The sequence below is a fragment of the Porcisia hertigi genome, chromosome 20 (genome assembly GCF_017918235.1).
Source record: "Porcisia hertigi strain C119 chromosome 20, whole genome shotgun sequence".
In the NCBI taxonomy this organism is placed as follows: Eukaryota; Euglenozoa; class Kinetoplastea; order Trypanosomatida; family Trypanosomatidae; genus Porcisia; species Porcisia hertigi.
Genome location: NC_090579.1, coordinates 715,038 through 739,482, shown reverse-complemented (window position 1 = coordinate 739,482; position 24,445 = coordinate 715,038). Strand labels below are relative to the sequence as shown.

The following is a 24,445-nucleotide window of genomic DNA, read 5'->3' as shown; positions in this document are numbered from 1 at the left end:
GGTGCACACACACACACACACACAAGCGATTATAGAGGCCAAGCATGTCAGCAGCAGCAGCAGCAGCAGAGGCTGGCGTCAAGGGCGGCGCGCCTGTGGAAAATGAAGAAAAAAGCCTACCATTGCTTGCGCGTATGATTGACCACATACTCACGCCTGGTTCTTCGCTGTCGCCAATTGTATGGATCGGCTTCAATTTAGTGATGCTGGCCCTTTTCGGCGTCTGGCTGATATTTGCGTTTGCGATGCCCAATAATATTCACGTCTGGGCCTTTGGCTTCCTTGGGCTGGGCCTGACTTGCTCCACAAATTGGCTCATGAAGATCATATTCAGCTCTGGTTTGGACTTTGCATCTCAGCAGAAGCGTGAAGCGGGGCAAAAGGTGAGCAAATACAAGAGCAATTAGCATGGTCTTCATTGTTTGTTCGGCCAGTAGCGTACACTAAGGAGTGAAGAAGGAAAGCACAGGAATATAACGATCTTTTCTCAAACACTCTCACCTCTCTGATGTTCTCGTTTCTAGATGCCACCCGTCGTTCCTTGACGCTGTGCGCGAACCGTCCGGCTCCTGCAGCTTGGCGGGTGACACAGCACATCGAAGTGCTGCCTTATTACTCGAGGGATGCAAGCACAAGTGCCATTGAGCTGCCCACTTGAAGGAAGCTGCTATGTGCGGGCTTTCTTTAAGGGCGCGCGGCATCTCTCTATCCCCCTGTCTTTCTCTTTTGCCCCTCTCTTTTTGCCATCATTGAACTTGTGTTTACGTAATTCTGTTGTTGAGCAACTTTCGTGCTCCGTAAACGCCTGGCAACACCTGCCCACCGCTGCTGTACTTGTGTACTTGGCATCAAATCCATCTTTTGCGCTCTCGCCGGGGGAGAGAGAGGAGGTAGAGCTAGGCACTACGAAAGAAGCCTGGAAGGCGCAGTGATCAAAATCGCACATGTGGCGCACGTCATGTGCGGCGCGCGCAAAGGCGCTGTCCCCCTACGCACAGGCACTGAAACAGGTGGCGCTGAAGGGTGTCGTGGCAATGGGCCCCAGCGCAAAGGAGATGGAGATCGAAATGTACAGAAGGGGGGCCCTCCCTGCTGACTACCGGCCACCTGTACAGGGTAAATGGGATGACACTATTGAGCGGTGGGCCTATGCCTGGCAGTTTCCAGCCGAGGAGGAGGGTGATGACATTATCGCCTTTGTAGAGAAGAATGAGAAAGTCATGCAGGAGCTACTGGAGTTCGGGGAGCGTCTTGTAAGCTCGCCGCCGTCAACCGTTCCCAAATCCGGCCTTCACTCCACCACATACCCGGTGCTTCTGACCACAAACGAGGAGGTTCCCTTCTTGTCGTCGTCGTCGCCGAAGTACGACATCCTGGAGGGCGACCTCAACGATATAAGTGGTACACCGGACGTCGAGTCGCAGCCCGTGATGGCGGTAGAGCACTTTTCGGAAAAGACCAATATCCCGATAGCATACCTTGATGACGAATCCGAGCGTGCTAATGCCAGCAAAGAGCTAAGCGTCATTATCGGAGGCGCAGGCCTGGACTTTAGCGAGGAGGGCTTAGTGGTCGCCCTCTCTGCCCTTTCTAAGCAGCACTATTACGATGCGGCACGCGCCATTTTCAGCTTTGCTGCCGAGGTGGGTCTCGGACCGAACGCGGAGATGTACAAGGCACTAATGAGGCACTCCTCTTCGCAGGGAAAGGTGAATGATTCGATGCTACTCATCGAAGAAATGAAACAGCGTGGTATCACACCCCGCATTGGCAATTGGCATGAACTTATGCGCTCGTTCCATAACGCACGGGACTATCCTGCTGTGGCACAGATTGTCGACAACATGAAGATGTTTGCGAATATTGAGCCAAACGAGGTCACCTTTGCACTGCAGCTGCGTGCGCTGAGCAAGGACACTTCGCAGATGAACTCTCTAGCGGAATCAGTGCAGCTCTTTGATCAAATGGAAAACGTCTACGGCTTCATCGCTGCGCGCCCACACTATGACGCGCTCATGTTCTCCTTGAGCCAGAGCCCTCTCCCAGAAATGCGACTTCGGTGCGAGGAGCTGGCGCAAAAGATGGAACTCATGGGGATTCCCTGGAACGCGACGACGTACCTGAACCTGATCCGCGCTGCACAGGTTGTCGGCGATGTTGACGCGGTGGAGCGGCACCTGGCAAAAATGCGGGATGACCGTATACCAGTCAGCATGCTTCATCTTTCTTGGGCTGTGCAAGCGCACGTGCAGCATCTCATCCGTGCCGACTACGAAGAGATGAAGGAGCAGAAGAGCGATATTTACGCTAAATGGCTTGATCACATGAACACCTGTTTCGGTATATACGAGCTGGTGGTGCGCCGCGGGTGGGAAATGCAAGTCCCCTTTGTGAATGCGTTGTTGCGCCTCTGCTGCCAGACTACAATTCTGAGTATGGAGCACTTGCCTGAAAATGCAAATGCGATTGGTAAGTTTGAGGAGCAGGCGAACAAGATCTGGTGCGATACGTTCGATGAGTGGCACCTCAAAAAGGATGTGTACAGCTACGAGTGCTATATTGCCCTGCTTGCCCATCAGCAGCGCATTGACGAGGCAGAAAAGCTATTTCAACAGATGGTTCTGCAAGAGGACTTGGCGCCTAGCCGACGGACCTACGAGTGCCTCATTTTTATGCATCTCTCCTCCGGCGAGGAGGGCGGTGCCGCGCGGGCGTTGCACTATCTGGAGGCCATGGAAAACGCCAGGATTCCAGTGCGTGCGTCGCTCTTGAAGAAGATAGTCCGTGTGAACAATGCTGCCGGGTACAAGCGTGACATGAAGCGACGGGCTCGTCGTATCATGCAAGCCCGTGAAGAATACCTTGCGCGGAGGGAGGAAGGGGAACAGTTCCCACTGCAACCCTCGACAGCGGCAGCAGTCGTCCCGGCGGAAGCGGAGGCGGCGACAGTAGTTCATCCTCTCCCCGTTCCAGCTGACACAACGCTTGCGTGGTGGGAGCAGTGGAAAAAGACGACAGTGAGCAAACACGAGCTCTTCACAGAAGAGAACCCCGATGGCACCCCGAAGGGCGAGACGTTTGAGGAAAAGAATGCTGCTCTCGCGCAGCTGGGCATCGATTCCGCCTTCAAAAGCCCTGCCGACCTCCCAGCGCTCAACAAGCAAAGGCTGCTGCCAAAGATACGGCAACAGGAGGGGGAGATGGCGGGCAGCTTGTGGGCGCTTGACGGTGGCGAGCTCGCGTACCCAAAGAGTGGGGGTGGTCCACAGGGCTGGGGCGTGCGACTCTGGCGTGAGCGTGCGATTGTGAAGCAGGAGTACCAGGCCATCCTGGATGGCAAGGCATCGGTGCCAGAGTTCTCTGAGATGGGCAAAGCAGTGCGGGTGGCTGGTGACCAGCTAGACATCGAAGAGAGTAAAGCCACCAACCCCGGCGAGCTGGCAGATTGGCGGCAGTTTCCACAGCATCGATATGATGACGGAGAAAAGAAGCCAGCGAGTGAGATGGCGCACGCAGTGCCGCCCTCGGCTGAGTTCGTGTGGCAAGGAGAGCAACGGGACTCCCTGGCACCGTACAAGAGTGATGCAGAGATCGCACTGGAGTCAGACAATACTTTTTACGCCCAGGTAAACGACGAGGCGGCGAGCAACACGAAGGCGCTTGTTGAGGTGCTACGAAACAAGGAAGAGGATGTGGTCAATTTAACTAGTCAGGGAACCACACGCAAGTCCAAATACGACTACCTGGAGAAGTGGCGGGAAATGTACCGGCATGGTACGCTTGAGGCGCCAGAGGCGCCGCCACTGCGCTTTGGCCGCTTGCCGAGCGATCATCACGACTCGCTTGCGTCCAGTGTGCGAGACTGGTACCGGCGCAACAAAAAGACTCCCGCTACTCAGCTCCAGCTGCAGCGGTGGGAGGCAGAGGAGGCGCGCACCACCGAGGAGCGATCGTCTAAGAAAAGGCTCCAGCGAAGCAAGCGCCAGCGACTGCGTTCTCCCCGATAGTTTTTTTTGACGGAATGCCGGGGACGACTTCCCATTTCATCTCTGACAAGTCAACTTTTGTTGATGCTGTGTCTCAGAGTGCACCTCTTTTCCACAGATCTATTTACACAGCACATAATAAACATGAACATCAGTTGGCACCTGCAGCTTGTCGCATACATCCACAGGCAATCACACCCACACCGTGTTTCTGGGGTGAGGGTAGAAGAGCGAACAGCTGTAATAGGCGGGGTGCATCGAAAAGGTTGAGTAGCGAGGGATTCATCTCCGCTACACATTAGGATCACAGCCGTACGTCTTTACTGGTCAGCATCCTCTTTCGACTGTGCACCTCTTGTATCAGAAATCTCCCGGGAGAGCAATTCCTCGGTGGTGCAGCGCGGTGTGCTTGGCTCTCTACTCGCAGTCCAACGCTTTGTTCGTACTGTGAGACTTTATTTTCATTGTTCGATCTAGTCAACTCATCTCACTGCTTCCCAGCCCGCGTTGGCCTAACTTCTGTGGCGATTATCCCCGTATCGACTCTCTTCCCCTCCTCTCATCTGTCTATTCGGTCACTGCCTCTTTAATGTCCGTCTTCACCGAACGGCATGCTCTGCCGCTCGATGCGGGCGGAAGGTCGGTCAGCACTTCACGATTTACATACTTCACTATATTGCACACCTCGACTGTCAAATATGAAAACCTCGCTCCAGCTCCTCAACGCCGTAAAGCATGAGGTGGTGCAGTGGCGCCGCCACATCCACGAGTACCCATATGTCGCATATGAGGAGCAGCCCACTGCCGACTACGTGGCAGATGTCCTCAGTAACATGCCAGCACCGCTGGATATTCGCCGGCTGACGCCGAACAGCGTCGTGGCGGACCTGCGGGGTGGCGCTGGCGAGGGCCCCATGTACGCCCTGCGCGCCGACATGGATGCTTTGCCGCTGCAGGAGGAGAGCGGCGAGCCCTTCAGCTCGAAGCGGCCGGGCGTGATGCATGCGTGCGGCCATGACGCGCACACGGCGATGCTGCTTGGTGCGGTGAAGGTGCTGTGCCAGATGCGCGACCGCATCCGTGGCACTGTGCGCTTTATTTTCCAGCACGCTGAAGAGGTGATTCCGAGTGGCGCCAAGCAGCTGGTGGGCCTCGGAGTGCTGGATGGCGTGTCCATGATTTTCGGGCTGCACGTCGCCGCGGAGTATCCTGTCGGGACTATCTGTACACGGCAGGGGACCCTCTTCGGTGCGTGCAACGACTTCGACATTGTGATCCGCGGAGCTGGTGGCCACGCCTCTCAACCGGAGCTATGCGTTGACCCTATCGTTATCGCCGCCGAGGTTGTCACAAATCTGCAGACCATCATCTCGCGCCGCGTGAATGCGCTGAAGGCACCCGTTTTGAGCGTGACGCAGATCGAGGGAGGAACTGGCGCGTACAATGTGATTCCGGACTTGGTGCACATGCGAGGTACGCTGCGCTGTCTCGACCGCGACGTACAGGCTCGCGTGCCTAACCTGATGGAAAGTGTCATCGCGGGCATTGCCAAGGCACACGGCGCCCAGCATGAACTGAGCTGGCTGGAGCCCAACATAGTGACATACAACGACCCAAAGGCGTACGAGGTAGTAAAGAGCGTGGCGGAGGATGTGGTTGGTAGGGATGGATTCGTTGTCATGGCGGAGCCGATGTTCGGCGTAGAGGACTTCTCCGAGTACCAGGCAGTCATCCCGGGCTGCTTCACTTTGGTGGGAATCCGCGATGAGGCGTTTGGCTCCGTGCACACAGAGCACAGCTCGAAGTTCAAGATTGAGGAATCAGCCTTGCAGAATGGGGTGATGATGCATGTTGGCACTATCGAGAAACTAATGATGGAGTAAATGCATCGTGCCTCCTCGACTTCGGTAATGCCCGGACAGGGGATGTGGGGAAGAGTGAAGCTGGCCATGGGGGCTGGGGCTGCTGCAGCTCGTATTGCCCTCTATACCCGTGTCGCTCATTTCTGCACTGCATACCGTCTTTCAGTTTTGTTTTCTCAGGGGCGAAGTTTTCTATGAATCTCGCCCACCGCTTACGCATTCTCGCTAGGGCAGTTAAACTGCATCCGTGGGTGTATTGCGGGGGGGGGGCGGGGGGACGGCTCTATCGCTTTTCCTCTGTGTCGCCTCAGAGAAGGAGAGTCTATTATGGCGAGTCTCAGAAGCGTCAAGCAAGCCCGCTATTTCTTCGTTGTCACACCATGGGAATAGATTCATGATCATCCACTATTGGGTTCGGGTTTTTTATCGCAGAGTATGTCGACAAAAGTTGGCTGTGATCGTTGGTATGTTTAACGTATGTGTGTGTGAGGTGTGTCGCTTTCTCATGTGGCGCTCAACTAATTGATGGTCTTTAAAGATAACTGCCACACCACATGTGTGCGCGTATGCGTATAAATACGCCGACATACGCAAATATACGGTTGCCCTCTCCTTTTTCCCCTCGCTGCCCCTCTCTCTTGGCACACTTCATCGTTTCATTCTCTTCTCCAGTTTCCTTAGTCGCACTGTTTGTGTACCCCCGTATTTGTGTGTGTGTGTGTGCGGACTTTCGTCCAGGAATCGATTGCGGTTGCCTTGGGTTTCCTGCCCCGGCGGCCGATCCTTTTCTGCGAGCGCATATATTCTTGTTAGTCACCTCTTCAAAATACGCTGCATTTACACCAAATACCGACTCACTTTGTGGCCGAATGAATTACTCGTGCCCCAATTTCAAAAAAGTGTACCAACCGCCGCCTAGAGAAACACGCTCAGAGACGCCACGTCCCAGTGACCTTGGCTGTTTTCAAAGGCCCATATGACCCCAACCTACTTTTGTTTCCTCTGTCGTTTTGTTCTCTCTCTCGCTTTTCTTTCTTTCATTTGCCTTGCATACTTACCTCTCGAATGGATTTTGCCCTTTTCCGTTGTAGGGGCTACTTCATCATACACCTATCGCTTTGTCCGGCCATTCATCGCGATGCCAGCCATAGGCGATCTCGTTCAGAATGTGTAACCTGGGGTGGTGCAGTGGCGCCGCCACATCCACGAATACCCATATGTCGCATATGAGGAGCAGCCCACTGCCGACTACGTGGCAGATGTCCTCAGTAACATGCCAGCACCGCTGGATATTCGCCGGCTGACGCCGAACAGCGTCGTGGCGGACCTGCGGGGTGGCGCTGGCGAGGGCCCCATGTACGCCCTGCGCGCCGACATGGATGCTTTGCCGCTGCAGGAGGAGAGCGGCGAGCCCTTCAGCTCGAAGCGGCCGGGCGTGATGCATGCGTGCGGCCATGACGCGCACACGGCGATGCTGCTTGGTGCGGTGAAGGTGCTGTGCCAGATGCGCGACCGCATCCGTGGCACTGTGCGCTTTATTTTCCAGCACGCTGAAGAGGTGATTCCGAGTGGCGCCAAGCAGCTGGTGGGCCTCGGAGTGCTGGATGGCGTGTCCATGATTTTCGGGCTGCACGTCGATGTCACGCGGCCTTGTGGATCGATATGTTCCCGTGTAGGGACTTTGATGGGTGCGTGCAACGACTTCGACATTGTGATCCGCGGAGCTGGTGGCCACGCCTCTCAACCGGAGCTCTGCATCGACCCCATTTTTGTTGCCGCCGAGGTTGTTGCAAATCTGCAGGCTGTGGTATCGCGCCGCGTGAGTGCGCTGAAGGCACCCGTTTTGAGCATCACTACGTTCGAGGGGGGTAGAGGGAGCTACAATGTGATTCCGGACTTGGTGCACATGCGAGGTACGCTGCGCTGTCTCGACCGCGACGTACAGGCTCGTGTGCCTAACCTGATGGAAAGTGTCATCGCGGGCATTGCCAAGGCACACGGCGCCCAGCATGAACTGAGCTGGCTGGAGCCCAACATAGTGACATACAACGACCCAAAGGCGTACGAGCGTGCTGTGCTAGCTTCGTAATGGCATCGTGGGTTCAGAAAACTTTCACGTTGCGGAGAACCCCAGCTTCGGCGTAGAAGACTTCCCCGAGCACCAGGCAGTCATCCCGGGCTGCTGTGGCCCACAGCTCCAAGTTTCGAGTTGAGGAGGACGCCTTTTCCCACGGAATCGGGTTTGATGTATACGTTACCCGACGTCTGCTTATGGGCTCGTAATCCTCAGAGAGACATGCGGCTGCGGTTACGCTGGCTCTGCACAGTCAACCACTGGATAGAGGGGACAAGGCTGCGGCGATGGTAGCCTTCGAGCCTGCTTGATGAACGCTGGTGCCACATCCCCTTGCTAAATACCGTACCGAGAGGGCGCGTTATCCTCTCCATTCACCGATAGTGCCCCATTATTGAAGGTCACATTGGTCCTCGTGAACTCCCTACACTCGCTTCCCTTATTGATTTCCTTCTTCACCCTTTATCGTGTTTTCTTCTCCCCGAAAAAGATACTGCTGCTCTTGTTGTGCACAATCGTCATAGTCTTTTGTTTTTCTCTTGTATTCTGTTTGCTGGCCAGTCGTGGTTTTCTTTCTCCTTGCGCCAACGTGCGCTCTCTACGCGTTCATGGCTAGCAGACTAGTTACTGGTGTATAATCCCTTTCATTTTTCACGCTTCCCCTCCACTACACAGACACACGGACCCTTACAGTTTGGGAACAGATCGTGCCTAATCGGTTTTCTGGTGCTGTGCACAACAGTCTCCTCCTCTTTATTCCCATTCTAAAGAAAATTGTTGTTTTGAACGCAGATGATACCTCACTCTGCCCACGACAGGAATCACTGGCGCTTCACACAACCGAGAGCTGATTTGGGCAGGGAGACAGAAGGCCTCTGTGTAGGCGCAGCAAATTACAAGACAACAATTCGGTACCTCTCGACGCAGATGGCGCAGCGGTTTCTGTGTGGTCACTCATCAAAGCGGTTCCAACCCATTTTTTTCATGGGAGAGTGAGGAAGAATATGTGGTGCAATGTATCCAAGTGCGGATTAGTTAGTTGGCAGGTGGGTAGGTCGGGATGGTGATTGTACGTCTTGTGGGAGATGCCGCGACTCGTCTCTCTCCACCCGTTACCTATAATTTCTCATCTTTCGTACACAGCAAAATACAAGCGATAACTTAGTCTTGTTGCGCCCATCGCATTGAACAACAACGCCCGTGTCGTTGAATTGTACATCTGACGTGAAGCACCACTGTTCTTGTTTTCCTTCCCCCTTTTCAAAGCTGAGGATTCACTTCACCCCCTCATGTCTTTTGTCCAGACTCTTATCACAGCAGTGCAACCTGAGGTGGTGCAGTGGCGCCGCCACATCCACGAGTACCCATATGTCGCATATGAGGAGCAGCCCACTGCCGACTACGTGGCAGATGTCCTCAGTAACATGCCAGCACCGCTGGATATTCGCCGGCTGACGCCGAACAGCGTCGTGGCGGACCTGCGGGGTGGCGCTGGCGAGGGCCCCATGTACGCCCTGCGCGCCGACATGGATGCTTTGCCGCTGCAGGAGGAGAGCGGCGAGCCCTTCAGCTCGAAGCGGCCGGGCGTGATGCATGCGTGCGGCCATGACGCGCACACGGCGATGCTGCTTGGTGCGGTGAAGGTGCTGTGCCAGATGCGCGACCGCATCCGTGGCACTGTGCGCTTTATTTTCCAGCACGCTGAAGAGGTGATTCCGAGTGGCGCCAAGCAGCTGGTGGGCCTCGGAGTGCTAGATGGCGTGTCCATGATTTTCGGGCTGCACGTCGATGTCACGCGGCCTTGTGGATCGATATGTTCCCGTGTAGGGACTTTGATGGGTGCGTGCAACGACTTCGACATTGTGATCCGCGGAGCTGGTGGCCACGCCTCTCAACCGGAGCTATGCATCGACCCCATTTTTGTTGCCGCCGAGGTTGTTGCAAATCTGCAGGCTGTGGTATCGCGCCGCGTGAGTGCGCTGAAGGCACCCGTTTTGAGCATCACTACGTTCGAGGGGGGTAGAGGGAGCTACAATGTCATTCCGGACTTGGTGCACATGCGAGGTACGCTGCGCTGTCTCGACCGCGACGTACAGGCTCGCGTGCCTAACCTGATGGAAAGTGTCATCGCGGGCATTGCCAAGGCACACGGCGCCCAGCATGAACTGAGCTGGCTGGAGCCCAACATAGTGACATACAACGACCCAAAGGCGTACGAGGTATCCAAAGCGGCCGCGGTGCGTTTAGTTGGTGAGGGCAACTACCAGGAGCTGTCTACACCGCTTCCGGGTGTAGCTGATTTTTCGGAGTACCAGGCGGTGGTGCCCGGCTGCTTGTGTTGGCTAGGCGTAGGAAAGAGCGGTGTGGGAGACGTGAATAATCACAACTACAGCTCAAAGTTTTGCATGAACGAGGCGGGGATGGAAGTGGGTGTAAAACATCATGTGCTCGTCATCGCATCGCTGATGATGCAGACAGAAGGATGCAAGGAAGACTAAATTCATACGGCGTTTCCTCCTTTCCCATTTTTATTGCACACTTCCCTACTTCGATTTTCTCTTCCATGCTATTTTTGATGCCCTCGTCGTCGCTCTTGCCGTACTTCACCGCCTCAGCGCGGGGGGGGGGGGGCTGTTTCGCTCCCAATGTAGCGGTTGGGGTCAAGACACACCAAACTGATTGTCTCGATACATGCGCACTCTCTGTCTCCCTCTCTCTCTTTGAGACCCCCCCCCCCCTCCATCGGTTTTTCCCTCAGTTGATAGGAAGTGGTGTAGAAAGTCCCGATGAGCGGCCCCGTTGGTGTGTGGGGTTTCTTGTGCCGAAGCGATTCCCCGCTTGTGTCTGTCTGCTCATGCTGGATCAGCACTGTCCTGTCAAGCCACGTCACGAGGCATATTTCTGGGTGTATGAGCACATTCGATTCGTTTTTTCTCTCAGTGTTCATTCGGTGAGTCTGCTGCTCTCTTTTTTTTTCCTTTTATGCGTTTACATATTACTTGAGCTGATTGGTGAGCCCGCGGTGATTTGAAAGGCTTGTGAGCGGACGGAACAGTTGCCAATGGAACCATCTGTTGTAAAGAAAATCCGAGATCTGCGTGCATCTGCATGTTTCTAAGAATGGTGTTGCTGCTGTCAGCGATCAACAAATGTGGCGGATTCAATATCTAACTAAGCGAGAGAGAGGTGGTGTTCGACTAAAAAGGAAAGAGGTGGGATGGGGTGAGGGATAGGGAGTAAGAAGAAGGGTGGGGGGGGGCGGGGTGCACATGCCACATCAATGAGGAATTTGTGCGGTGTACCGGCGAGGGAAAAAAGAAAACAACATAATTTGTTGTTGAATGACTATCCACACACATGCGCAGATACACTCATATGTGCAATTGGCGCTGCTGTTTAAAGTTTCTGATGCGCACTTGATGTGATTCTTCTCGTGGGCTCTTCTTGTCCCTTGCAGCATGTAGATTTCCTCCACATGCGCTGATGTCATTCTCATCTATGACTCTTTTTTTTTTAATGCAAGAGTCTTTGTTGCTGCTTCCCTCTCGCTTACGACTTTTTTGACAGTGTTAGGGTTGCTGTCGATCCTTTTTCCTCATCGCCACCATTACCTGTTGCCATGGAAGTTGTTCTTGAGCGTGATTTGATGTTCATGACCCATTCATGCGTCGTTTATCCTCTACTACCGTTGCGTTTTTCTTTTTTTTTTTGGGGGGGGGGGGTGGGGGGAAGGGCTTGGTGCACTCCCCTGCTTCAGGGATAGGAATATAGAAACGGTATCGCCAGTCAACCCCAACCTTCTCCGTTGCCTTGTCATATTTTGTTTTTGTGCCTCGGCATCGTGTTTTTTTTTCTTTTGCTGTTGCAAACGTTCGTGTGTGGAATCGTTTGTTGTGTTTCACTGCACCTGGGGGGGGTGGACGAGGGAGAACAACAACCTGTTTTTTTTTCTGTATCCGCATTTTCCGAAGTAATGTTGTTTGCTTGGTGATGAGCTACTACCGTTTTTTTTTGCCTCAGCGTGGTGTGTGCCCCGTGTGTTGTGTCTCTCTTCTCTCACTTCCTCGCCACCCCCTTCACATGCGGCCCTGCTATTGATGGACGACATCCCCGAAGTTGGGGCAGAAGCTCTCTGCGGGAACCTTGCGAGTTGTACGAAGTCTATCTCAATTTACTCGTACATGATGACCAAAAAGGCTGTTTATTTCCCGATTTTACCGATTTGCATGATCCCCCCTCAGGTGGTGGCGCATAGTCTGCGCTCTGTGCATGTGTGTCTCTTTTATCGTTGCTTTGTATGTGTGCGTCTGCTTCTCTGGCCTTATTGCCCATCTCCGCCTTTTGGGAGCGCTTGACGAGACCTCAGTATTTTGTTCAGCGCGCGCAAACACGCGCACACACAAACAGACACAGACAGCCCAGTCGTACACGATGCTCGCAGAAGTTGTTTCGGATACGCAGCGCCAGCGGCAAGGAATGAGGCAACGTCTAAAAGCTGCCTGATCGCCCTTCCGCGTGCCGTTTACTTGCTTCCAGCGATGTGACAGGGTCTACGGGAACCACGCAATCTAGAGGGCGGCAATTGCTTTCCACAATTGCCATCCCTCATCCCGAATCTCCCTTCACCGCCCACACACATGCATGCATGCGTGTACGTCCGTATTTGTACCTCGCTTTCCATCTCCTATTTTCCCCTCCTTCCTGCTCTTCTTCGCGAATATTTTAGCGGGGCCGATTGACGCAGCGAACACTTGACCACGAGGGACTCTCGCGAGTGGGGCAGTAAAAAGGACACGCGCCAGAGCCGTAGATCCCGGACAGGGCGGCTCAGGCGGTTGGCAAAAAAAAAAGTCTGAAGAGGTGCAGAGGGATCTCCGGCGTTCAGCAATGTCCTTGGCAGCGTCTCGAACCCTCCTGCAGCAGGTCAAAGAGACGGCTGCCGCTCTTGACTGGATGCGTCGTATCGCTGCGCGCGTGCCCGAATCGGGACTCTCGGGGTCTCAGCTGCAGGCGCTTCTGGATGATGAGCTCCCATCGTTTTCACCTTCTGAGGTCGGCGCACTGACGTTGAAAGAGGCGGTGCTGAAATTCCCGCACCTGCTGACTGTGGAGGCGGGCAACCAGTCCCATGTTCAATGGCATGTGCGTCCTGTTCAGTCACCGGAGACGCAGGAGAAGCGCGCTTCTTCCTCGCCGATGCCTCCTGAAAAAAATGCGCTGTCGCTGATGAGACTCCAGCAGTTCTGCGCTAAGCGAGCGCGTCTGCACCACAACACTTATATGCCACTGGAGTACGTGCTGGCCAAGACCAAGATCGATGATGTGAACATGGTCGACGTAGTTCTGAGCAACCCTGACGCGGCGCTCGACGTACAAGCAGGGGTGCGCATTAAGCCAAAACGCACGCCGCGTGCCGTGGTGGCCTTCGTGGACGGAGATGTGCTTCCCGCCGTTGCAGTGAATGAAATGTGCAATGAGCTGAACGTGTTGAAGGAGTCAAGCATTGTCACCATTGTTCGGCAACCTGACAGTAATCCACTTTCAGATGTAGACATCGTGTGCCCTGCCGTCATTCCGACTTATCTGAGCATTGAGCGACACGCACGGGAACTTCGCCTAAGGAAACCCGATGTGCGCCACGACATCGTATACATGTGCGCCGCCTCGCAGTTCGACATCTACGCAGACCGCGTGGCTTTCTTGAACAGCTTCCCTGACGCTGATGTGTACGTGTGTTGCCCGAGTATGATAGCGCTGGTAAATGCAAAGAAGGTGATCGCGTATCAGTGAGACGCCACAGCGTGCGGCGTCGATTGGTTTCTTCGCGTGCCTGCGAGTGAGTGTGCGCTGTTGTGGCGTGTGGGTGTTGTTGAGTAAACGTATTCGACAGATACCAACGAATCTGTCTCTGGGGTGATGTATGTTGGGGGAGGGTCTGATTTACCTCCTCTCTCTGAATCACAGAGACGTGGAAAAACTGTAGCGTTGGGCTGCGGCACACGTCATTTTTTTTTTCATCTTGCTTTCGCTTACTCGGTAGACATTGTGACTCCTCTCAAAAGAGAAAGGGAAGTGAAGAAAACGGAGCGCGATACAGCGATGTGTTTTGTCTTTGGCGGCTGCGGTAACCGTGTTACCGCATTCTAAGCTCTGTCTAGTGGGCAGGGTGCATGAAGCAAGAATGGCTTCTCGTGCTCTTGAGCTTATCTTTTTTTTTGTCGATGAGGAGAGGCGTGTGAAAAAGGCTGCCCTCACCCCACCCCGCTCCCCTCCTCCCAGTGTCCTGCTTAGACCCATAGAGCACACGCCGACACCGACACCGACACACAACACGCACACACGCGCACCAGAATATCAATGCGCATCTGTGGCTCTTCGTGGCTCATCCCCCCGTCCACCGCACTCCACTGCTTTACTCTTTCATCTCTCCCCGGCTGGTTGAATGGTGTGTCTTCGCTCGTGTACGGCGAGGGGGCGCGTCACGTGAAGCGGAGGGGGAAGACGTTTGTCTTTGCTTGGCCTACGAGAGTTTCAGCTTAGCCTCTCCGTGGCTCACGACAGGCGTTGTCTGGCCGCTATTGTATCGTTGCTGCCACAGCCAAGTCCATCTGCTCATACACTGTAGCCACTATTTGTCCTCATCGGCAAAGATGTTCCGGAGATGCCTTGTGCGATTCCTGCACCGTTCACCGATCCTCTTTGCGGAAGGAAACGACGCTCTCTTTGAGCGCTATAGTGAGATTGAAAATGCTCACTCGCGACGCATGGATGCGCTCAAAAACGTTGGTCTTTTCAATGATGAGTGGATCGCCACGGAGAAGGTGCATGGCGCCAACTTTGGCATCTACTCAACAGAGCATGGAAAGACTGTCCAGTACGCAAAGCGGAGTGGCATCATGCCGCCACACGAGCACTTTTTTGGCTACCATATTCTGATACCAGACCTCACGAAGTATGCCAAGAAAGGGAGGGAACTCCTCACAGAGCAGCTGGGCACGTCACCCAGCACCATCATCATCAACGGGGAGCTCTTCGGCGGCAAGTACGACCATCCTAGCATACCGAAGCGGCGGCAAAGCGTCATGGTGGCCGGCAAGCCGCGGGCGATAACGGCTGTTCAGAACAATGCTTTCCCACAGTACTCCCCCGACCTACACTTCTACGCTTTCGACATCAAGTACCGGATGTCCGAGGAGGAGGACTACTGCACCATGACGTATGATCAAGCTCTTGCCATCTTTGAGAAAATACCGGGCCTCCTCTACGCGAGGGCTATCATTCGAGGACCGCTCAGCAAAGTGGCCGCGTTTGATGTGGAGAACTTCATCACAACGATCCCCCCGCAGGTAGGAATGGGTGACTACCCACTCAAGGGGAACTGGTCGGAGGGCCTCGTCGTGAAGCACTGTCGCCGCGGCGAGCCCGGCTTCGACGCGACGGGGCTCACCATAATGAAGTTCAAATGCACGGCGTTCCAAGAGATCTCGACCGATCGCCGCCAGGGGCCGCGCGTAGACGAGTTGGAAGAGGTGAGACGGAAGGCAATCCAAGTATCTGGTGTTCAGTTGCCGCACATGGAGAGCGTAATCCGTGACCCGGAGGTGCGCCAAGCAACGCAGTACCTGCTTGACCACGTGTGTGAGAACCGGCTTCAAAGTGTCCTCTCCAAGATCGGTACTGACCCCTTTGAGACGCAGTCTATGACCCCCACCGAGCTCTCCACACTCCTGGCAAAGGATGCGTTGAAGGACTTCCTGAAGGAGGTGGATGCAAAGATCGTCAACACGCAACTTCTCGTGCGCCGAGAGATGACTCGCTACGTTCTTTTCGAGGCACGCAAATATGTGGCCAGTAGGTGGAAGGACATCTGCAGGCAGTCAAAGGACGTGGGCGGGGAGTGACGATCGCGGCAAGCGCGCAAACCTCTTCCCCGTCTGTGCTCGCGTCCACGGCGCCTTGGCTTTGCCCGTGCGCACTTCCTTCTCTCCTCCTCCTCCCCCCTTCCCCCGCCTTGCGGCACATGCGCCGGATAGTGGAAAGAACTGATCATTGGTAGTTGTAGTACTCACGCTTTCCGCTGAGTTGTCTCTGTGCTATGCTTCTGAAGAAGCTCTTTGTTGACACACAAGCAAGACAGTCGTGCACGCGTATCTCTGCAACGCGCCGACTGCAAACAAAAACACGGGATGAGAAGTCAACAAGACCGGTTTCGCCGCACGGGTCAGAATTGAGCTGATGTTGCTGTCCACACATCCGCGAGGAGGTCAGATCAGTGGCTTCCTGGTACAGGTGGTGTAGAGAGTAGTCAGCGCTGGAGGTTTTGTGCTCCCTTCTCGGTTAGCCCCCCTCTCTTTTCGTCGGTTGCCCCTATGTTTTCTCACCCCACATTTTGTGTGTGTGTGTGTGTAATGTGTTTGTATTCGCCGCCGCCTGGCTGACCATACGCACGTGCGCTTCACTACCTCCTCCCCACCAATACTGTTTTTCTGCCTCTTTCCGTTGCGCTCTCACAACGGAAACATGCTCACACGCGCACCCTTTTATGCGCTGTGCTTGATGCATGCAACTGTGTGTTCTCATTCACCCGATTATGTATGTGTAAAGCTGGATATTTACTGCAGAACCAGATCCCCCTCCCCCTCCCCCTCCCTCTGCGTGTGTTTCATTTTTCCGCCATCTTTCAAGGGGTGAGGACACACGAGCAGGAAACAGCGTGGTAACGCGCGCAGTTGAGGCATCACTCTCTGCATCCCCCCCCCCCCCACGTTTTACCTCGTACAAAGGGAGCGGTCCTAGCTGATAGGCTGTACTGGTAGCCGAGCTTGAAAAAGCGTTCGCCTTCGCCTGCGTGTGCGAGTGCCACACCGGTTCTGTTACTATCGTCCCCGAGAGCAAAGAGAAGTGAGCGACTGTGATCTGCTTCTGGTCTTTCCCTCAATCTCTTACGCAAGGCGTCCGTGGCTGCTCGCGATCAACTATTCTTGGTACGCAGTCGCACCTCCACAGGACTGTGCTGGCGAACTTTCTAGACGCGCAATAATGCGGGTCCTTCGACGCTACTCGACTGCACCACCTTCTCAGGCAGTAGCAGGTGTAGCTGCCGTGAGCCAGACTCGCTGGACAATGCACGAGGCACGCGCACAGGTGCCTCGAAGCTGCGTGCTTGCTCGGTGGACAGGGGTCGGGGCAGCGGCTGCAGTGACGGCGCCAACAAGTAATAGTCTCTTAGGCAAAGGCATGAGCTTTGCTTCTGGTCTATTGCGTGATGTCTCTCCCTCTACCCGCAGCGCATCCACCAACGCGGCAACCGACTCCACCGTAGGTGACGTTCTATGGGACTTGTGCGAACGTATGGACTACTACGTTCAGTACAATGTTCCCTCCACCTGGCGGGTGACGGAGTTGCTACGTGACAATAGTATTGCCATCCAATGTAGTCCGCCTGCGCCGCCAGAAGCCACAGAGAAGTCTCGTGGCGCCGTGCACGGTATCTCACTGAACTGTTTTGCATACAAGCAGCGTGTAAAGCACGCAGACTGTGTTCGGCTTCTGCACATCTTTCTGAAGCGCTTCAACGCATCCGTGAACAACTCGCTGGAGTCACTGTCCGAAGGCCACCCGCCGCCGCCAGCAAAGGTGGGACTTCCTGCCGATCACGACAGTGACGGCGTGGTGGGCGCTGCTGCGGCGGCGAGCGCCCAAGTGCGTGATGGCGGAAACGATGAAGGCATGTGTCACACGCTTGCCAAGGAACTAAACAGCGCAATAGCCGAGATCACATTCACGCCAGGCCCAGGCCAGCCACTTGCCCATGGTCTTTGCCGCGCCTTCTACAACTCCAATGGCCGCTTCCACTACATCGTCGTTGTTGCGGTCCCAGAAGAAGAGTATTCGAACTCGCTTGATCTCATGATCCATGCCTTGGCTTCGGTTGTTGAAAGTCGTGTGGAGGCCGCGGCAAAGCGGACATAATGGCAGACTGTGAAAAGAGAAGGTTGGGCACGAAGGTCAGGGCTCCATTTAGGGGTGTCGAAACACAGTCTGTTGTCTCAGCGAGGCATCCTCGCGTTGTCTTTCCCCCGAGTGCAGGGGCCATCCCTCATGTGTCAGTTCTCACGTTATCTACAATAACTGCGAACTCGCCCTGTGAACGGGAGCTTTGTATGTCTGTGTGCCGGTGTTTCTGCGGGCGTGTAATGTGACCCTTTGTGCAAAGAGAAAAGATGCTGTAGCACAGGCACTCTACGCTGGTGCACAATGATATTGTTTTCTCCCTGTGTGTGTGTGTGTATGGGGGGGAGGGAGGGGGTCAGCCTTTCAGCCCTTCCCCTGTCTCTGCCTCCTCCCTCACAGAAGTGGCAAAGCACAGCTGTGCGTTGGCGTGCGTGTGTCAGTGTGTTTTGTCGAACGGAAATGAAAGAAGAGGCGGTCCCATCGCAAATACTCGCAACTCTCATCACAGAGCTTGAGTGGATGGGTGGCTGAGTGGCGCGCATTAGATGTGTGTTGGTGTGACCTCTCAACCGCCCCTTCACCGTCTCTTCTTCTCCCTCACTTTCACTGTTGACTGGTACGCCTCGACGCACTCCGTTCGCCCTACCCTCCCTCTTTTTTATCCTCAACTCCCTCTTGGCAGGACAGCTTCACCCATGTCCGTCACACAACCCCCTCCGAGTGCTGACGAGAAAGGCCTCGTGCAACTGCACGAGCACAGCAACGCCAACCTCCTTAAGATTGACACCCATGACACATATTCCACTGTTGGCTCCATCAAGAAACTCATTGTGAAAACTCTGCCCTCTGAACAGCGCGAGAGACCACCGCAGCCGCTTCTCAAGGGACTTATCCGCATCAACAAAAATCCCAAGAATCCGCACCTCTTCATGGCCTTCGAGACCCCCGAAGACCGCGCGGCGGCCGCCGCTGTGCTGCAGGCCCTCTCTCACCGCGGCCGGCCGTGGGAGGAGGTGCCTGTGTCGTCACGCGACCTGGAGCTCACCCACAAAGGAGGTACAAAGCGATGCCGTGACGGCGACGGCGGCGACGGGAGTAGCAAGCTGGCCCAGTACGAGCACCTAAACATGGAGGAGCAGCTCCAGCGCAAGAAGCGGCATTGCCTCGATGTGATGCGGGCGATTCTCCCCTCGAGTGTGTACGGCTACAGCGCTTTCCAAGATCGCTTCATTGACATCTTTATGAGCCCCGTCACAGAGGGATACCGCAACCACGTCAACCTTTCGTTTGGGTTCTGCGCGGACGGAGTCACGCCGGCGTTGGGGTTTCAGGAAGGTTCCCTTGTAGAGGGCACAGCGGCCATCCTACCAGCCACGCTACCTGGTAAGGACGTTGTAACGATGGCGGCTGCCGCTAAGGTCGTGGCCGCTGCGCTAATGGACGTATGCATGGAGTTCAGAGACCCCATGAAGGGCGGCCTCGACGTTTTCAACAAAGTAAAAGCCAGTGGGTTCTGGCGCAAGCTTCAAGTGCGCCACAACGTAAAGGGCGAGGTGATGATGGATATAGAAGTCGATACGGCCAGCACCGCCCCGGATGTGTGGTCGGCGGTGCGAGAGCGCCTCCTAGCCGTATTTACGTCTGACGAGATGCGTTCCAAGTTGGTAGAAGCGACAGGGCTCTCCACTGCTGCCGTAGTGAGCCTCCAATCCCACACCCACACGGGAATCGGTTCCCTGCCCTTCGACGTGTCACGAGAGGTGTTGTACGGCTCGCCAACCCTCACCGAATATCTCGCCGGGCTGCACTTTGAGCTTTCCCCGACAGCGTTTTTTCAGGTCAACACGCCAGGCATGGACATAATGTTGTCGAAAGTGACAGAGGTTGCTGAGCTTTCAGTGGACACGACGCTGCTGGACTTGTGCAGTGGCACTGGCACGATTGGGCTGACGCTGTCGAAGCACGTGAAGCGCATCATCGGGATTGAACTTGTGGAGTCGGCTGTGGAAAATGCACGGCGTAACGCTCAGAAAAATGGGATCACCAACGCTGAGTTTCTTTGTGGACGTGTGGAGCACCTGCTCCCCTCCGTCGTCAGCAGCCTGCCTGTTGAGGACCGCAGGGACATTGTAGTCATCCTCGACCCACCCCGGGCTGGCGTGAATAGTACAGTGCTCAAGTGGATTCGCGGCACGGAAACAATACGGCGCGTGGTGTACATCTCCTGCGAGCAGAACGCGCTGAAGCGGGACTGCCCTGGGTTGACTAAGCCCAGCACGAAAGCGTATCGAGGCTCCCCGTTCGAGGTCACTGCAGCCTTCGCCGTCGATCTTTTTCCGCACACACATCACGTGGAGATGGTCGCAGTGCTTACACGTCGCCTACAGAGCACAGGTGCCCATTCATGTGAGTCGGCGCCAGCAAGTGCAGGAGGCTTGTCTGAGGGCGATGGAGAAGCCGTTGCTAACGCGGACCGTGGTTGTGCTGAGTAGCATTGCTTCGGTGAATATGAGATGCATATCGTTGTACGTAAGAAGGAGGGCTTATCGAAAGATGTGTGCTTTGTGTATGCCGCTGAGGGACCTCGCATAAAAGACTGTACGTTTAAGAGAGGTGCTCTCTCAAATCTTAAATACTGAATCTCTTGTATAGGTCTCTGTTGTGAACGTGCTGTCTGTTCTGTGAGTGTGTGTCGCAAACACACACACACAACACAACACACGCCCACGACTGGTTTTACCGTCGCCCCTCATCCCATCTGAAGAACAGAAACGAAGGAGTTGACGGAGCGTGGAACACACCAAAGACCAGGTAAGCGGAATCACAGGGATGCGGCAAGCAGTCACTTCACCATCTCTTCCCCCGATTACCTCGGCGCGTCTTACTATTTTCTTCGTCCACATTTTTTTCTCCCCCGTGCACTCCCGCACGGCCCGTGTGTCCAGTCGTGAAAGTGGCAACGCACCTCCTCTTCACAACCACTACCGCGATCCCTTCACTGAATCAATACGATACTTGCAACGCAGTCCTTCGGTACCTCGGCCGTCATCGCATACAGTTCGCCTTCTTTTTTTTTTGTCTTGCTTGATAAATCATTAAAGTGCGTCGAGGACAACATAACCCAGCTAATCCTCTCGGCCTCATTCACATCCCTCGTTCTCCCATTCGCGTGTGTCTGTCCGTGTGTGTTTGCACTCCGGGCCCGTCTTCCACGACCGAAATGTCCGCGTGGGTAAACCGAAACGTCGTGAAGGTGCTCAAGGAGCAGACTGCCTCTCCTGCCACGGTGGCGGTACCAGGGGACGATGAGGGGAGGAGCGATGCACCGAGGCGCCTGGTGTCGGTGGAGCCCAAAAAAGTGTCTCTACCTGCCCTAGCAGAGTCCGCGCCGGCCCCTAAACCTGTGACCACAGCGAAGCCTGCTGCCGTGCCGGAAGTAGTGTACACTTCTATCGGCCCCGTGTCGATGCCACAGGCCCTCGCCAAGCTGGTGATGCCCTCCGAGTTCCGTTTCGAAGGTGTCGTCAAGTCTCCGGAGCCCTCTATCACCCTGCAGCCGGCCGAGACCCGCCAGCCAGTGGACGCCGTGCGGACTCCGGCGGCAGCCCCGAAGCCCGTGGCCATCGCCCCCCCCATCCCCGTCGCGGCAACTCCAACGCCGACTGTCACGTCTTCTTCTGATCTGTATCACCCACCACAGAGGCAGCCACACGCTCAGCGAAGCCCACCGCAGTCGGTGTACACTCCACAGGTGGACAACAACATGTCTCAGTTCGAGGGCGGCTGGCCCCACGGCGGCGAGCTCGGCAGCGTGCCGCGCTATTATAGTTCGCAGCCGCAGTACAACGCGCAGCCCTTTTATCCTTCCTACCAGACCCCACACTTTCCTGGTGGATACACGAGTAATGCTCTCCAATACGGTGGATTCCGTTCAACGTACCACGGATACTACCATAGCCCGGGTGTCCAGTACATGGGGAGCCGTCTGCAGCCCTGTGCGCCGTACTACCCGCCTCCTGACCAGTCACAGCAGCAGCACCCTGCGGCTCAGTACAACTAAACATCCATGCAAGGATAGTCATGTGACGCTTGAACCACAGCGCAGCTCCTTATGCATGCGCGCGTTTTTTTTTTCGTGCTGCACAAATCATCCTTGGGATGTCACAAAATGACCGACCGTCAGCGTGAATAAGACGGTGTCACTCACGGTTCGGTTTCCCCCTTTTTTTACCTTTCTGAATTATCATAACGGTCTGTGACGCCGCCTTCTCTTTCCTCTACTCACACTCGCGGGGATGGAGAGGGAGAGGGAGAGGGAGGCGCACATATCCATACGCAAACGCATCTAATGAACTGTTTTTATATAAATACCATCTGTTTCTTCTATGAGATCGTTCGCGTCTCTGTGCAGCTGACGCTCTAATCGTACCCAGAATTCTTCCCTAAGTGTCCTCTCCAGACACGCCGTTGTACGACTACACCGCACCAGCGACACCTTCGGTACGCCTGTGTTGCCCCCTTTTCTTTCCTCCCCAATTCGGTGACTGGGCAGTCGAATATGTTTGTGTGTATTTGTGTGTGTGTTTACTGTTGTGTATGTTAGCAACACGGCGCTTATCATTACTACTGCCTTATGTGAGTCATTCATCTCGCCCCCTATACCCCCCCCTCCCTGTCACTCATCACATACCACCACCGTGCGTCACTTTCGATGGCTGCACACTCCACCACGTCATCTCGCGTGTGATGACATCATGCACGCTTTTCCGGTGGCCTACGCACCAACAGAAATCCATAACGTCTCACAGGTTCGCTTATTTGGCAACAGTTCTGGGGTCTTGGCTATTACGTGACTCCTGTACGTATGTGTGCGCGCGCGAGACGGTGGCTGTCGTTACGCTTCTGTGTGTTGTTCCTCTTGTGACACCCGACTCACCATTATCATCTCACTTTCTAGGCCGTGGCAGCAAACCTTGGGTGAACGCGTACTCATCATCCCATCATGTCCTCCGCAGACTCCATGTTCGCTGATGCGGACAAGAAGACGAAGAAGTTATTCTTCAAGGACTTCGAGGGCGCATTCGATCTCTTCAACAAGGCCGGCGTTCGGTACAAACTAGACAAAGACTTCATGCGCGCTGGGGACGCCTACTCGCGTGCTGGAGACTGTGCAGTGAAGCTCAGCGACACGGCGGGGGCCGGAATGGCTTTTACCGATGCTGCAAACGCCTACAAGAAAGTTGACCCGAACAAGGCCAAGGCGATGCTAGACATGGCGATCCGCTTCCAGATTGAAAACAATCGCCTCTCTGGCGCGGCACGACTTCTCGTGGACTTTGCCTCCTCACTGGACGAGCAGGGATCTGGCATGGAGGCCATCCCGTACTATGAACAGGCCATGCAGTACTTCAACGCCGAGGACCAGAAAGCGCAGGCGCAGAAGTGTATGATCTCGATGGGGAAGATCTACAGCGAAAATGACCAGTTTAGTAAGGCTCTCATGTACTACGAGCGCATTGCCAACGAGATGCTTGGCGGCCCTCTCAAGTTCCAGGCGCAGGATTACTTTTTAAGGGCAATGCTGTGTCGCTACGCCATGGTGAACAACGACAACAGGTTTGAGGGTAGTGAAGAGTGCCGCGATGCTCTGCAGCAGTACATGTCAGCGGATATATACTTGAAGAACACACGCGAAGCGGAGTTCCTGCAGCTCATTCTCGAGGCAGTCACCGACAATGACGTCGAGAAGTTTGAACTCGGTGTGTCACTGTTACAGGACATCCGTAAGCTAGACGATTGGAAGACGCATGTGCTACTCGTGGTGAAGCACAATATGGAAAGTCTCACGTAGGCCTATCTGTGACGGACGTGGGAAGGAATGCGAGTGGGAGCGAGCGCAGCGTGCCACCCCTGGTTGTGGATTTGTGTGTGTGTGTGTGTGCGTGTGTGTGAAGGGAGGGGGCGTACGATAGGGTGCCTCGACGTGTCACAAATTTCTCCATCGGTCTCATTCACGTCGTCTGGCGTCTGCCCACAGAGTTTTTCACGTTCATCAAGAGACTTGATGAAGGGGAGAAGGTGAGAAGAGGAGGAGGGCATTGTGACTGTGTGAAGTTACGGACAGCGAGCGGCGCTGTCGCCTCGGTGTTACCCCCTCATTGATCGCTCTTTTCCCTCCTCCGTTTTTTTTTCTTTGGACTCAGCGGTCACTTATTTTGCCCTTTTGTGTGTGTGCGCGTGTGTGTGTATGTGTGCTCCTCTCCCCTTTGTTTTGCTTCTTATTTTTTCTTGAGGCGCATTTTGACCTGTCTGTGTCTGGCACTGAACTGGTCCGCGCATGTTGGCGCCGGCATGTGTCCACGCGTTTGTTTGATGAAAAAAATCAACGCTGCTGCTGTTGGCTGTCTCGTTGATGTGGTCGAAGCGCTTGGCTATCGGCTTTTGTCCTATCACGCACATGCCCCGACGCTTCATATCCGTGAAATTGGCTGAGCAGCCGCGAGAGATCACTATGGGTGCGCGTGCTTGCTCTCTGGGGGAGGAGGAGTGGCTGCGTTAGATCACAGAAT

The 24,445-nt window shown here is 54.9% G+C and overlaps 9 protein-coding genes across 9 annotated transcripts; all 9 read left to right on the top strand.

Moving 5' to 3' along the window:
- Window positions 1–44: 44 nt before the first annotated feature.
- Window positions 45–407, top strand: JKF63_06036 (uncharacterized protein; the record flags this gene model as incomplete). Its single annotated transcript, XM_067901989.1, has 1 exon — window positions 45–407. The coding sequence occupies one exon, from the start codon at window positions 45–47 to the stop codon at window positions 405–407; it is 363 nt and encodes a 120-aa protein (XP_067757695.1).
- Window positions 408–944: 537 nt separating this feature from the next.
- JKF63_06035 (uncharacterized protein) lies at window positions 945–4,007 on the top strand (the record flags this gene model as incomplete). Its single annotated transcript, XM_067901988.1, has 1 exon — window positions 945–4,007. The coding sequence occupies one exon, from the start codon at window positions 945–947 to the stop codon at window positions 4,005–4,007; it is 3,063 nt and encodes a 1,020-aa protein (XP_067757694.1).
- Window positions 4,008–4,684: 677 nt separating this feature from the next.
- Window positions 4,685–10,420, top strand: JKF63_06034 (uncharacterized protein; the record flags this gene model as incomplete). Its single annotated transcript, XM_067901987.1, has 2 exons — window positions 4,685–5,363; window positions 9,750–10,420. The coding sequence occupies 2 exons, from the start codon at window positions 4,685–4,687 to the stop codon at window positions 10,418–10,420; spliced, it is 1,350 nt and encodes a 449-aa protein (XP_067757693.1).
- Window positions 10,421–12,809: 2,389 nt separating this feature from the next.
- On the top strand, window positions 12,810–13,712 carry JKF63_06033 (uncharacterized protein; the record flags this gene model as incomplete). Its single annotated transcript, XM_067901986.1, has 1 exon — window positions 12,810–13,712. One exon carries the CDS (start codon window positions 12,810–12,812, stop codon window positions 13,710–13,712), a length of 903 nt encoding a protein of 300 aa, XP_067757692.1.
- Window positions 13,713–14,572: 860 nt separating this feature from the next.
- JKF63_06032 (uncharacterized protein) lies at window positions 14,573–15,823 on the top strand (the record flags this gene model as incomplete). The annotated part of the gene is made up of 1 exon (XM_067901985.1): window positions 14,573–15,823. The coding sequence occupies one exon, from the start codon at window positions 14,573–14,575 to the stop codon at window positions 15,821–15,823; it is 1,251 nt and encodes a 416-aa protein (XP_067757691.1).
- A 1,138-nt stretch (window positions 15,824–16,961) lies between these two features.
- JKF63_06031 (uncharacterized protein) lies at window positions 16,962–17,894 on the top strand (the record flags this gene model as incomplete). Its single annotated transcript, XM_067901984.1, has 1 exon — window positions 16,962–17,894. The coding sequence occupies one exon, from the start codon at window positions 16,962–16,964 to the stop codon at window positions 17,892–17,894; it is 933 nt and encodes a 310-aa protein (XP_067757690.1).
- A 677-nt stretch (window positions 17,895–18,571) lies between these two features.
- JKF63_06030 (uncharacterized protein) lies at window positions 18,572–20,368 on the top strand (the record flags this gene model as incomplete). Its single annotated transcript, XM_067901983.1, has 1 exon — window positions 18,572–20,368. The coding sequence occupies one exon, from the start codon at window positions 18,572–18,574 to the stop codon at window positions 20,366–20,368; it is 1,797 nt and encodes a 598-aa protein (XP_067757689.1).
- Window positions 20,369–21,096: 728 nt separating this feature from the next.
- JKF63_06029 (uncharacterized protein) lies at window positions 21,097–21,936 on the top strand (the record flags this gene model as incomplete). The annotated part of the gene is made up of 1 exon (XM_067901982.1): window positions 21,097–21,936. One exon carries the CDS (start codon window positions 21,097–21,099, stop codon window positions 21,934–21,936), a length of 840 nt encoding a protein of 279 aa, XP_067757688.1.
- A 942-nt stretch (window positions 21,937–22,878) lies between these two features.
- On the top strand, window positions 22,879–23,727 carry JKF63_06028 (uncharacterized protein; the record flags this gene model as incomplete). The annotated part of the gene is made up of 1 exon (XM_067901981.1): window positions 22,879–23,727. The coding sequence occupies one exon, from the start codon at window positions 22,879–22,881 to the stop codon at window positions 23,725–23,727; it is 849 nt and encodes a 282-aa protein (XP_067757687.1).
- Between the last annotated feature and the right edge of the window lie 718 nt (window positions 23,728–24,445).